Raw genomic sequence first — 14,282 nt, forward strand, 5'->3', positions numbered from 1 at the left:
TCTTCAGTTATTTTCTATTACTTGCTTTTATGTTTTTTGGTTTGCCTTCTTAATTAACTATATAATATTTATTTGTTAATTTTTGCTTTCATTTTGTTTGTAAGTATGAGGCTCAACAGTGCACTAAAAGTCCCTTTACCTTTGTAGAGCTGCAGATTTATGTGAGGCACTTTTCCCAGTCATATGGCACACTGCTTAGCACAGAGAATGTGCTCAGTAAATACTGTCCCAGCATCTGAATGAAGCCCACCCATCACTGTTGCACCCTACCCTGCAGAGAGGAGCGTGTTAGTTAGACTGTTACAGGCATAAGCACACTGTGTGAAACATGGGCATTGTATGTTCCCACCTTTGGGACAAGGTTGGCTTTCACAAAATTTTTCGTCCATCATCTAGAATTACTTTAGTGGATTATTTTTTTAGAAGACCAGGGACTAAAATATTTACATACATACATGCATACATACATACATACATGCATATACACATACATAGTTTCCTATATCCTTTGGGAATTAGTTTTATCAGAATATTCATTTTTAAAAGAAACTCTAGTAAGGCACAATTCAGACATACAGCTGACTAGTTGTAACTGCACCATGTGGTGGTCATCCCCACATTTGCAAAGTTGTACAACCATTACTAGATATTTGAATATTTTCGTAGAATCACACGACCATCACCACCACTACCATCACCATTATCATCATCACCGCCACTACCACCACCATCACCATTACTACTGCTATCACCACCATCACTGTTACCACCACGACCATCATTGCCACCACCACCATCAATTTAAAAAAAAAAAAAAATGCTTGTCATGGATTTTTGTAATTTTTACCAGTGACATTTTAGGTATATGAAATTAGAGTTTTAGGTTTTAGTAAACTTAGTCTCCTACTTTTCATATAATAAATGAATCATATATATATATATATATATATTTGTTTGGTTTTGGTTTTTCAAGACAAGGTTTCTCTGTATCCTTGGCTGTCCTGGACTCACTTCATAGACCAGGCTGGCCTTGAACTCACAGCGATCCACCTGTCTCTGCCTCCCGAGTGCTGGGACTAAAGGTGTGCGCCACCACACCGGGCTCATATAATTTTAACTGTAGAGTTACAGTTTCTAGAAAGTATTTGTGCTGTTTTTAAAATTGCTTTGTTCTTAAAGTTTAAACTTTAAACACATCTTCCAAGGACTGTGGTTATAGCACACCAACAGCACTCTAAAGTCCTGTGGACACCATGTGCTTTTCCTTGGTAAACAATTGTCTGTCTTGTATTTGGACTGCAGGTAGCCTGGATATCTGGGCCATAACTGTGGAGGAAAGAGCCAAGCATGACCAGCAGTTCCACAGTCTGAAGCCGATATCTGGATTCATTACTGGTATGTGCTCACCCCCTGCGCATTCTTAGTGAGCAGCAGGATCCGTTATGCAGAGTGGAAGTGGCATGTGTGACTGGCGGGACATCTAAGCCATTCTGGCCTAACCTTGACCTTGTATTTTTGTTATTTGTTCATGGTCGTGTGTGTGGTGGTGGAGGAGGTCAGAGGATAGCTTTGTGGGGCTAGTTCTCGCCTGTCTTCCTGTGGCTTTCCGCAATGCCGCTCAGAAGCTCAGGCCACAAGGCTCAAGCCCTTAACAGAGCCCCTCACAGGCAATCAACTGCTTCTCTTGTAAAAACACCTTCAAATGTGTTACAGTCCTCACGGTGTCCGGCCACTTGTTTGGAGCGTCTTTCTGATGAGTTTGTTGTCGTTAGAGGATTACATTCTTTAAAATAGGGTCAGATGCTGCCCTAGAGCTGCAGGTCTAATCTTGATCAGGCTCAGGACACAGCAGGCAGCAAACACTGTCTAAGGATTCTGTTGCTACCTCTGCAAGTCCCTCTGTGCCTGTCTGTGACCTCAGCTGTTGTAACTATCCAGCAGTTCAGAGTAAACAGTGGGAATCTGGGTTTCCTGGGAGGTGTCTTTGCATTTGTTTGTATCCTAGATCTCCAATTAACTGATTGGCAGGATTCTTTCTCATTGTTGCCCATTCTGTGTCATTACCAACAGTATCAATATTCAGAGTAAAAGCTTTTTATAGACCATGGCTCATCAGTTGTTAACTAAGGCGTCTGCTGTGTGTGCCTTGTCATGTGCTATGCTCACTTATTGTAACAAAATATCCTTTCAGTCAGGTGTTAAAACAGAAAGGTTGATTTTGGCTCACAGTTTCATTTCAGGACTATTGTCTATGCTGATGACCTAAGACTTTTCACTCTGTCCAGCCTTTTAAAATCTCTACCCCTTCTCAGCAGCTCCAGTCTTGGGGCAGTGCTCATGGTCCTGTGAGGGACATTTGCCATCCAAACTATAGCAGTCATGATAGGTAGCTCATTTTGTTAAACCACGGCTTCAAGTGGACGACCCATCCCAGCAAAGACCCAGGCCCTTTCAAGGGGTGAGTCAGGGCTTTGCTTATGCATTAACTATTAGAGACCTTCCACCTTTCCCGTGGGGTCACTGGTATTCATAGCATAACCAGCCTCCTAAATAATTTTGTAATTTTGCTATAAGAAGAGCTCTGTTAGCTGTTGCTATTTTTTTTTTTTTTCCTGAAACCTTTCCCACTTCCTTTACAGGTGATCAAGCAAGGAACTTTTTTTTCCAATCTGGGTTACCTCAACCTGTCTTAGCACAAATATGGTAAGTTGAAAATTTATAGAAGCAGGATGTAAAACATCCTGGTTATTTGGAAATATAATTTCTTAATGTAGGAAGAGAGTATGCAGGTCTAGCCTGGATTGTTTTATTACTTCCAGAAAAACACTTTTGCAAAGGGCCAACATTTGAATGGCAGTGCTGTGCACAAAACTTAAGTTATAACTGAAATCTGAATTTTGGTAGTTTCCCACTAATTTGTTTTGGCTTCACGCGAATAATTAACACTTATTTCTAATAGAATTTTTTCTTTATCTTTCACCGTTTGGGAATTAGTAGTAGTACTTAGAAATTAGCTGTCATTGGTGCAGTGTGATACTTGAACAACGCTAAGTAAATGTTGAATTTCTTCACAAATAGGAGTTTGGCCAGGAGCATGAGTTAAACAGGCTGTCAGCTACAGTTTTGGCTTTAAGTCTCTAGCTTTGGGGGGCAATGCTGAGTTCTACTGACCTGAAAAGAAAGCCACATTTCCTTCTGTGTGGCCCTTACCAGGACTGTAAGTCCCTTTCCTTCCTGTGTGGGTGTTACTGTGTTAAACACGTGGTATAAATAAAGGCATGGAACCTGTAGTCCTAACTATAGCACTCTCTGTCTCTCAGATTGGGAACATGTATTTGCCCTTTTTGACCTCAGTTTTTTAATCTAGATAGTTGGCATTTGTATTATCTGAAATAAAGTTGAGTGGATTAGCAGAAAAATTATACATGAAGGATATAATGTGTGGCTTGACACGTGCAGTAGGCAGGCAAACAAAACCGAGTAAGGTAGGGCTTAGCATCAGAGACAGACCTGCCACATAACTAAGCTTTCCAGCTAAGTACTTGTCACCTCAAGTGACCAACATAGTTGTGTTTCTAAATGCACGGCAACCAGAAAGACTGAGATAGCACCTTGTTGCTTTCAAACTCCAGAACTCAATCTACACTATTGATTGTCAGCACTATGCAAAGTCATGTTCTGAAAAAGTAAAGCTTACATGGGACATCACACACACACACACACACACACACACACCGTCATTTCTAGCTGTCAGCATTTTGGCACCCACTCTTCTTTCCACTAGTGCTTGCTTCCACAGAGCTGTCCCAGTTCTAACTGCTGCCCATTTGAGAAAGAAGTAAAAGGCTCAGAGAGAGAAAGCACCTGTGGGGAGGGGGGGGCGGTAGCTGGGGTGTGGAGAGACACGACATGACAATCACCTGCTGACATCATAGCTGGCTTTGGGGTTGCAGCCTGGAGTGTGGGGCTCTTTCCATGCGTTAAGACTGTCTCCAGCACCTGCTTTCCAGTCCTCCCCTGACTTGTGCTTGTCTGATGATACAACCAAGTTCTGAAGTTTCACTTGTGAAGCGTCTCACCACCATGCATGCTAGCACAGGGCTCTCATCCTGACATGTGGGAGATCACAAGTTAGAGGCCAGTGTGAGCTGCAACACAGGATCCTATCTCAGGGAAAAAAACCAAACAAACACCAAAAGTCTTTGTTACTGGAATTGAACCTAGCACCTTGGAGGCGTGCTGTACAAATACTCACGTTGGACTGTGCCTCTGTGAACCCACCCCCACCTTTGAAATTTTTATTTTGATGCAGTTTTGCTTAGGTTGCTCACAGTAGCCTTGAATTTTAGTATTCCTTCCTCAGCCTCCCGAGTAGCAGGGATTACAGGGCTCCATCGGTCCATCTGTCCGTCCTCTATGTCTTCTCAACACCAGAGTGAGGCGGAAATAATTCTAAGCATTTCAGTTGCCAAACAGTATCTGCCAGTTTCCTTCCCGCTCCTTACTGGGAGGGCGGTTTCTAGGAGCTGTGTCATCTTTGGCCATTGATACTATCTGGCATTGCACACTCTGACCTAACTCTTTCAGAGAATTCAGCTTCCTCATTCATAGTCTTCCCTGGAAATCTGATGGGAGAGGCAAGCCGTCCTCATGTCTGACTAGGTTATAAAGAGTCCAGAATCGAGCTGACTGGAATGCAGTTTTCTGCCCATCTGTGTACAAAAATTACCTCTGCAACTAAGAATGTACAGGAGGGTGTGAGACGGGACAGTTGGCTGCTATAGATGCAGAACTCTTCTCCTCTTCCTCCTCCTCCTCCTCCTCCTCCTTCTCCTCCTCCTCCTCCTCCTCCTCCTCAGGCCATCGCCACAGGGATCATGTGGGAGGGTCCAGCCTATTCCTCTCTAGAAAGGAGAGCACAGGCAGGCCGGGGCCCACCCCGGGCAGCAGGAGATGGGAGATGGAAAGGCTGCTGGCACTCAGGACAGTTCTTAGAACTTAGGCTTGAAGAGCTTAAGCACTGCTGTGAGTTACTAAGGACATAGGCATTGGAGCCAGGGCCTGCACGCAGCATACACCTCTTAGCCTGTCACCTTAGCAGGCCATGAAATTTCAAACTGGTCTTTGGAGATGCTGCAGAGGACCTGAGGTGCAGTTCCCAGCACCCATGTTGGTTGGACTGTTCACTACTGCCTGCAGTTGTAACTCCAAGGCATCTGACTCTGGTCTCCAAGGACACTGGTGCCCATGTGCACACTTACACGCACACACAGTAAAACGACATTGTACATGATGGTGCATGCTTGTATTCAAAGCACTTTGAAGATAGAAAAACAGGAGGATCCAGAGTTTGAGGCCAGCCTGGGCTACATGAGATCAGCTTTGAAAATGAGCCCTGCCCCTCTGGAAACAGACATTTAAAACTCCATTAAGGAGCTGGAGAGATGGCTCAATGGTTCAGAGCCCTTGCTGCTCTTCCAGAGGTCCTGTGTTCAATTCCCAGCACCCACATGGTGGCTCACAACTGTTTGTAACTCTCTAAAGGCAGCAGCCATGTACATGGTACACATATATACATGCAGGCAAATACCCAACACATGAAATCAATTAGCTAATTACGACTGCCCGTTCAGACCAAAACCCAGAGCCGTCACCACATGTTCAAGTCCAATATGATCTCGCTTTTGTGGTGTCTCGTGTCCTTGCTCTTGTCTCTGGTACTCTCTTCCACAGTATCTATCACCCCAGAAGCTGCCCTCTGCTCCTCACAGGGGCTGGCTTCTCCTTGCCTCAGGACCACTGAATTGGTTTTTCCTTCCTGCAGTTGTAGAGCCCGCATAGCTGCTCAGTGTCTTGCTGGTTTCTGTTTGTCATCCTACCTTGCCAAGAGTGCTCTTTGGTGAATTTGTCCAAAATGTTTCCCTTTGCCCACTTAGCCTTCCCCCAGTCATCCCCACCTCTTGGTGGTGGGTCTCTATCCTAGGGATTGAGCGTGCTGGACAAAGGGCTTTCTCACTGACCTCAGTCATACCCAGCACCTTGCACACTGATCTGATTTGTTCAAAACAAGAAGACAGAGGCCATGGCTGTTGTCAGCTTCTAGACACAGCTCACGCCACAGCTGGTTTACTCTTCCTTACTGCTTGGGCTTGAGCTTGGGCTTCCTCTTAGTTTAGTGGGTACCAAATGGCAGTTGAATGGCCTGTGACATGTCTGTGGAGCACTGGCCTCCTGAAGGACTCCGTAGGCTTCATTAACAAGGCTCTAGAAGCAGCAGTGTATGCAGGCTACTCTCCTTCCTGGTTCCCATTCACATCAGTGCTTCTTGTTATTTTTATTTCTGCTTATCATTGTGGTTAAAAACAGACACAGCATGTATAGTGTTTCATGTTTATTTTCTTTTTCTTATATTAAGGGTTAGCTATAAGTCCACTTTTATATTTTGCTTTTCTCACTTAGTATATTCTGGAAGCCACTTATCACTTGTCCTCTCATTTCCTTCTGATTACACAGTGCATGTAGCATGCTATAGTGCTTTTGTCCAGTGTCCCGTGTTTCCATATTTAGGTTGTTTCCTGTGTACTGTGATTACTAATAACATAGTGATTACGAAAAAACTGCAATGGACAGCTCTTAGCCATGTGTTTTTATGTTATTGAAAATGGACCTTCACAATCAGTTCATAAGAATGCAGTTGCTGGTTCTAAGTAAATGATTATGTGGTTTCTTTGCCACTTGGAGTTGCAGTAATTTTTCCACCAAGAGAGTATGAGAATACTGTATGATTTGTTCTATTTGCATAAATTAAACAAGAGAAGAATATTTCTGTGATAAACACCATGACCAAGGCAACTTCCAGTAGGGTGTGTTTTGGGCTTGCAGTTGCACAGAGAGAAGAGCCTACCACCACCACATGGAAAAGCATAGCAGCCACACTAGGCATGGCAGCAGGCACAGCCAAGGGTTCATATCCCTAACCACAGCAGGAAACAGAGACCTCAAAGCCCACCCCCAGTGACACACTTCGGCCTCCTGAAACAGCATTGCCAACTGGAGACCAGGCTTTCAAAAGCCAGAAGCCATAAGGGACATTTATCACTGGTCCCCAGCATCCCTGCTCCCTCTTCCTAGGCACCACTTCTGATGAGTGGCTAATCTCTGCTGTCAATGGCGTTTCAAGAGTCACGTGCAACACTTGTTTGCTGGGTTTAGCTTTTACTTCTGAAGTTTTATACATTGGGTGTCAATATTGTCCAGACTTACTTGCTTTGTGTGTGTGTGTGTGTCGGGGGTGGGGGGCAGTTAGTACAAAGTTAACTGGAGAAGTAACTACAAGTTGGATATGAAAAGGACAACAGAGCCAAAGCGTTTTGTTTTTGCCGAAAGCCTTGGGCAGTGGAGTAGCAGCTGGAGAGCAGCAACAGGATTCCGCTGTATGTGCTGCAGGGAGGGGAAGGGCAGAGCACTGATCTTTGGGAGTAGCTGTATTTCCAGAACTTCCTTTGAGTTCTCCGTCACGAGGGAGTTTTAATAGTTATGTTTTGTTAATTCAGAAAAAAAAGTCTTTTTGAGAACTTTAGACTAGATGTTCAGGCAGATGTTGGGCCTATGCGGGGTGCTGTGATGTGAAGCTCCAGAACAGAGGAGTTTCTTTCTCTTTGCCCGAAGAAGTGGGAGGGGTTTTAGAAGCGCTAAATTATTCTAATTAAATTCCTATTAAAAAGTCTCTTCTCCCTTTACCCAAGAATCTCATATTGAATATTTCTAGTTTCCACCAAGAATGCTTTTCAAGAGGAGCAGTGTAGGGGTGGAATGTGGGCACCTGCCCACTTCTTTTTTTTAAAGGTAAATAAAGCATGCACATTTCTGTTAACTGGAACCTTTTCCCCCTGTAAAACATTTTGAAGTAGCTGAGCATGTTGGAAACGCTTTGCAGAACAAGGAAGGATTGTCACGCTATGTGTGTCTTTTAAATCTGAATGTTCTTGCAAAATAAAACAACTCATTGGCCATGAGGTTCCTGTCATGAATATAGATGTAGAACCTAGTCAAGCAGACTTTTATAATGTGTGAGTTTCACAACACTCTGACCTGCTTGAGTTTAAGCCAGAGGCACAAGATTTATTCAGGCTCATGAGATTCTTGTCAACACTGGTATTTATTTTAGCAGATAAAGGCCAAAATAAAACTCATCATCGGCCCAGAAGATGTGGATTAAGGCTTGAAAAGCAAAACTAAACAAAACACTGGGACCTTTTCTTTCAGGTGACCATGGATTTAACTCAGCGGCAGAGCTCTTGTACAACATGGAAGAGGCAGTGATAACACTAATAACTAGTTAATGAACCGAGAAACCTACCAGTAGGCATGTTAGAGCCTGTAAGCCTAGTACCTAGGGCAGGAGGAGCAGGAGTTTGCTGTCATTCTCTCTAGTGAGTAGGAAGCTAGCCTGGGCTACATGCAACTCTGTCTTAAAAGCAAATAACCAAGTAAGTAAGTTAGACTACTAGGCAAAAAGCCCAAGAGTCATTCCAACCAGTGAAGGACTCAAGCTGTTTCTCTAAACATAGAATTTAGTGCAAATGCATTTAGTTCATTAGTGTCTTAACTAGTAGAAAAGATTATTAAAAATCCTGGAAAAGAAAGATAATGTTCTATGTTTCTTTACTTAGTTTATTGTGTTAGTGACATGCCTAAAAACTTAGCAATGTAATTAAATGTGGCATAAATGACTAATAAAAATGTGTGCATGTGTTATGTAGCCTGGGCTGGTCTTGGATTTTCGATGTAGTCCAGAAATGACCTGGAACTCTTAATACTCTTGCCTTCGTGAGTGGCGGGATTTTAGGCTGGTGGCAGTACACCTGGCTTTAAAATACTCCGCATGCTTAAAATAAACACCTGAAATAGATATCTAGAGAAATATGCTACTTACAACTCTGGTAAAAATGATGAAATTTCATAGAATATATTTATCAATAAAATTGAATGAAGAAAGTGTGATATATGAAGAAAGGACTGTCTTATTTAAAGGAAATGTTAGAAATGAAAAGATGTATTATTTTCCTTGCTGGGAAAACCACTGTGTATATTCATACTATACTGTGTATAGAAGAAAGCAGTGTGTGTGTTTGTGTGTGTGCACATGTCTGTGGAAAGCAAAAGTAAATTTTGGGTTTTGTTCCTTAGGAACTGTCCACCTTGGTGTTTTAAGTGTGTGTGTGTGTGTGTGTGTGTGTGTGTGTGTCGGCGTCAGTATGAGTGTGAATTCCACATTATTGTGTGAGTGCTGGGAACCAATCTTGTGTCCTAAAAGAGCCATTTTTCTTTAAAATAAAAATAATTTTTAAAAATTCATATGATTGTTTCCCCAGTATACATGTGTGTATCATGTAATCACATGTATTCAGTACCTTGAGCAGGCCAGAAGAGGGAGTCAGATCCCCCCCAAGAACTGGAGTTACAGACAGTTATAAGCAACCATGTAGGTGCTTGGAAGTCTACCTGGGCCCTCTGCAAGAGCAGCCAGCAATCTTAACAGTTGAGCCATCTCTTTAGCCTTTGTATTTTGTTTTTGTTCATGAAACAGGGTCTGTTTATGAGACAGGGTCTTTGACTGGGATCTAGGGCTCACCAGTGAGGCTAAGATCAGTGGCCAGCAAGACCGAAGGTGGATCTGCCTGCCTCCACTTTCTTAGAAGAAACTCGCAAGCATGCACCACCATGTTGGTACTGGGGTTTCAGATCCTATTGGTCATGCTGCAAGCTGTTGACCAGCTTTGCTCTCTCCCATACCAAAGCCAATTCCTTTAACAAGGAAAAGCAGATTGGGCCATTAAGCTACTGAGACGACATCACGTCACATCACGTTGACCTGGAGCTGCTTCAGGAAAGCTAATCTGGAAGTGTCTCACTCCATAAGACTACTAAGTGCATAAGAACCTGCGGAGAATGGGTTAGTTAATACTGACTGAAAGTGTGGTTGTGTCTGGAAGAACTGTGGTTTGATCATGGGCTAATCACCCCCCCAGTATACACACACCAGTGAATTACAAGTTAGGTTGAAGATTAAAATGTAACAAAACAAATGAAAGACTAAAAACGTAAAAGCTGATAAAAAATAAGTACTTTGTGTATGCAGTGTATAATTTCTACACAATGAAGATCCATACAAAATCAGTAGACTAACTTTTTTTGTTTTTGAGACAGGGTTTCTTTGTGTAGCCTTGGCTGTCCTGGACTTGCTTTGTAGACCAGGCTGGCCTAGAAGTCACAGATCCACTTGCCTCTCGAGTGCTGGGATTAAAGGCGTGTGCCACTACCACCCAGTTTAGTAGACTAAAAATTTAAGACTCACTAATTTGCAATTAAATAGTTAATATTCTGTATATAGAGAATGCTTCTAAACTCAGAAGAAAAATAACCCACCAGGAAATTTGGCAACGTTTAGAGCAGGCAGTTCGTAGAACAATAAATCCAAGTGGGCAGGAAGCACTGGGAGAGTGGAGCCCAGCTCTCAGCAGGGGTCACGAGGTCAGCGACTGAAGCAGGGCCTGAGCTCCTGTCTGAGCTGACTGTGCTCGCCTGCCTGTTTGATGGTCTTTATTTTCCAAAATCTCGGTGCTGACTTCTACAACCGTTATCACTTTTAGAGAGCTTTAGTTTTTATCGCAGGGCATACTTTTTGTTGTGTTGCATGTTTTCATTTGTGTGTAAAAGAAGTGAAGCGTAATGTTTTCTCATGTTGTCATGAGTATGCCCAGTTGGGTGGGTAAAGTAGCTTCCGGTGCCAATCTAAACCCTTCCCTGCCTTTTGCTTCCTTTTCCATGAGAGAAAGTGCTCTTTGAAAACTCAATACAAACCACACGTGGGCCATGGATGCTCGAGGATCGTTTTGAAACAGCAAGCACACTCAAACACTAGCTTGAAGAACTCTCACAGCACAGTAGTGTCCCAGAATAGGATAGCATGCCAGGCCGTCTCCCATGGACGCAGAAGGCCACAGAGGAAGTGGGATTTAACTGAGCATCCCTGGAAATAACACTATTCCAGATCGCATTTAATTACCATATAATCATATAATAAATTTATCCTTTGGGATTACCCTGTGTAATTCAATGGTTTGTAGAATTGTGTCACCACCACCCCTATCCAATTTTAGAACTCTTTAAAAACTAAAATATAATCTCGTTACGAGTAAGAAATCTTCAAATTCAGGCTGAAAGTTCCTCCTCAGCATCTCTATGTAAGGAATAACAGAGTGCAAGGCACCATACAGCCACAGAAAATATGCTGGCTTCTATAATGTTCTCCACGGCGTGGTAAAGATGTTTCATTTAGTTTCTTCTCTAGGGGTGAAGGAGCCAATTCTTTTGTTTGTGCCTGAGGAAACGGTGTTGGGAAAGATTCTTTTGTAGTCACTGTTGTCTTGAGTCTGTGCTGCTGGTTTGCAGGGCGCTCGCTGACATGAATAATGATGGAAGAATGGATCAAGTGGAGTTTTCCATAGCCATGAAGCTTATCAAACTGAAGCTACAAGGATATCAGCTCCCCTCCGCACTTCCGCCTGTCATGAAACAGCAACCAGTTGCTATTTCTAGTGCACCAGCATTTGGTAAGTCTAAAAATGAATTGGTTCCTGTATTTTGTTGTATGTTTTAAAAACGGATACTTTCCCTTTTCTCCCCTCAGAAATAGTGAAGTTTTGGGCTAGTTTTACCTAAAAATTGACAGCCTTCAGAAAGATAATGCTGTCCACATTGAACCTGGGGGTGAAAGATCATTACAGTGGAGAGGTGCATTCCTTCTGTTTAAGGAGCATCCTGCGCTCTGCTGCTGCTGCTGCTCCTTCTCCTGGCTTTTCACATCATGTTGTTTCCCAGAGTCTTTGCTACTCCACACCTTCTCATATACCTCTCCTTGCTCTCTTTCAATTTTATGGCCTCATTTTTCATTAATTGGTGATAGTGGTGGTGGTAATGGTGTGTGTGTGTGTTTGTGTGTGTGTATTCTAATTATGTAAATACAACCTACTTATTCTGTATAGTTACTTACGTGTGTTTTCAGAGCTTACCACCAGTTGACCTGTTGGTATACTTTCTGAATTCCTTACATGGCTGAATTTCTTTGTGTAGGGTTGAGCCTCCTGCTCCTCCCTGCCCATCCCACCTTACACTTTATTTAGCATGTCTGCTGTTATTGTCTGTGTTCAGTTCACGTTTTAGCAACCATGTTGGTAAGACTTCAGGGGTGTAGCTTCTAACATTCCAAGAGACAGTCTCACAGCAAACTCCCCGATCCTCCGACTCTTACAATCTTCCCACCTTATCTCCACAGTGGTATCTGAGCCTGAGCTGACAGAGCTATATTAGAGATGCGTCTGTTGGGACTGGATTCTAGAACTCTGCAGTTTGATTGGTTGAGGCTTTTGTAATGTCTCCCTCTGTTGCAGAAAGACGTTTCCTCAATAAGGGTGAGGACTACACTTCTCTGTGGGTGTAAGGACAAATAGTTAGACTGTGGGTGGGGAGTGTGCTCATTTAGTAAAGTGGCACTTACAGTGTCTCTAAGGCGCATGGCTTCACTAGCTTTAGGGAGTTGGCTAGGTTCCAGTACCAGGTATGGTTTCCCTCATGTTGAGTGGGTCGTAAATCCAACTAGAGAGCTGTTGGTCACCAGTGTGTGTGTCACTCCCGCATCCTCAGTGAAGCAATGCTAGTCATCCTTGTGGTTCGTGGGTGTCACAGGTGTAGGGCTGTTGGCTGCTTCTCTTCTTTGGAAGCTCGCATAGCGCCTTCCTGCACCTAAAGGTTCAAATCCTCTCAACACGGTGCCATTAAACTTTCAAAACAGCCTATGAGTGATGTTATAAATTCAAACCATGATACTGTATATTGTTTCCTTTGGGGACCTTTGGCTACAAGGCTGGTTCTTCTGAGAGGAGGGTATGAGCTTGGAGACATGGTCAGGTTAGAAGGACAAAGAGGTCTATGAGAAGAAACACAAAGCTACACATGGGCAAAGTCTAGGAAGAGCACAAGTAAATAGCGTAGTAATAGCATTTAGCCTCAGGTTAGCCAGCCTATGCAATGGGCTTCGTAGTGAATCCTTGAAGGTCCTTACAGCTAATTGTTCAGGACTCATGAGTTAAAACAGGTAAGGCACGTTTGGTTTTACTTTGGACTCCTCCAAAAAAAAGACTGCACAGGAAAAAAAGATGTCTCAATTCGTCTTTTTCCCCTAAATTTGGGTGCAGTTCTTTCTCTGATACTTATTTGTTTTCTCCTTTTCAGCTCTGTGATTTTCAGTGTTTTCAACATTGCTGTCCTTTTGGGGGCACTTCTGGGCTCACTGCATCATGTCTTACAGTTGTTTATATCCCTTGCACGGGCAGCTAGAGCCTGCACACCAGCCATAACTCTTCTTAGGCGCTTTCCCGGTTCTTCTCACCTTGTCTTCATCACATCAACATTCTCAATAAACTGATTTCAGGAGAGTAAACAAACAGGGTGGCTTAAAAGACATTAAAAGTACAGAAGTCCATCAAGTTTACTGGAAGAGCTAGTGTTTGCTAGTGTTTCTAGTCCCCCTCTCAGCTCTATTCGGGTGGTGATAGAGCAAGCTCATATTAGCCTTGTATGCTTTCTTTTGGAGAGCAGTAAAACAGCCTTGCCATTGAATCTGAATAAGTGGGGGTAAGTTGAGAAAGTCGCCCAGTGTTAGGGAGGTGTACTGGGTTTTAGGAAGTGCAGTGAAGGCATGTGGAATCAAATCTTGGTGTGATCTGGTGTGGTGGTTTGAATAGGATTTTACACACACACACACACACACACACACACACACACACACACACACACACAGGTACGTACGTATATCCTATAGACTTGTGTGTTTGAGTAGTTGACCATAGGGAGTGCCACTGTTAGGAGGTATCGCCTTATTAGAGGAAGTGTGTTACTGTGGAGACAGGCTTTGAGATCTCCTATGCTCAAGCTATGCCCAGTCTCCGGCGCCTTCAGACCAAGATGTAGAACCCTGAGCTTCTTCCTTAGCACCGTGTTCTCCACCATGATGATAATGGACTAAACCTCTGAAAATGTAAGCCAGCTCCAGTTAAATGTTTTTCCTTATAAAAGCTGGCGTGGTTGTGGTGTCTCTTCACAGCAATAGAAACTGACTAAGATGTGTAGCATTGAAAGCACTGCAAATGAAGACCAAGGGGCATGAACAGGAAATGCTGAGTTCCTATAGCCAGGAAAGGGTTTAAAGGAGAAAGGAGGGG

General features: G+C 43.3%; 1 protein-coding gene across 4 annotated transcripts in view; it reads left to right on the forward strand.

The window, feature by feature from the left end:
- Positions 1–14,282, forward strand: part of Itsn1 (intersectin 1) — a 184,597-nt gene that overhangs the window by 54,218 nt on the left and 116,097 nt on the right. For all 4 annotated transcript variants that reach the window (XM_051150253.1, XM_051150250.1, XM_051150252.1 and 1 more), the window contains 3 exons: positions 1,303–1,395; positions 2,640–2,703; positions 11,455–11,615. In XM_051150253.1, the coding sequence (XP_051006210.1) occupies positions 1,303–1,395; positions 2,640–2,703; positions 11,455–11,615 (318 nt within the window). The remainder of the gene's footprint in view (positions 1–1,302; positions 1,396–2,639; positions 2,704–11,454; positions 11,616–14,282) is intronic.

Source organism: Acomys russatus, chromosome 8, assembly GCF_903995435.1.
Source record: "Acomys russatus chromosome 8, mAcoRus1.1, whole genome shotgun sequence".
NCBI lineage: Eukaryota > Metazoa > Chordata > Mammalia > Rodentia > Muridae > Acomys > Acomys russatus.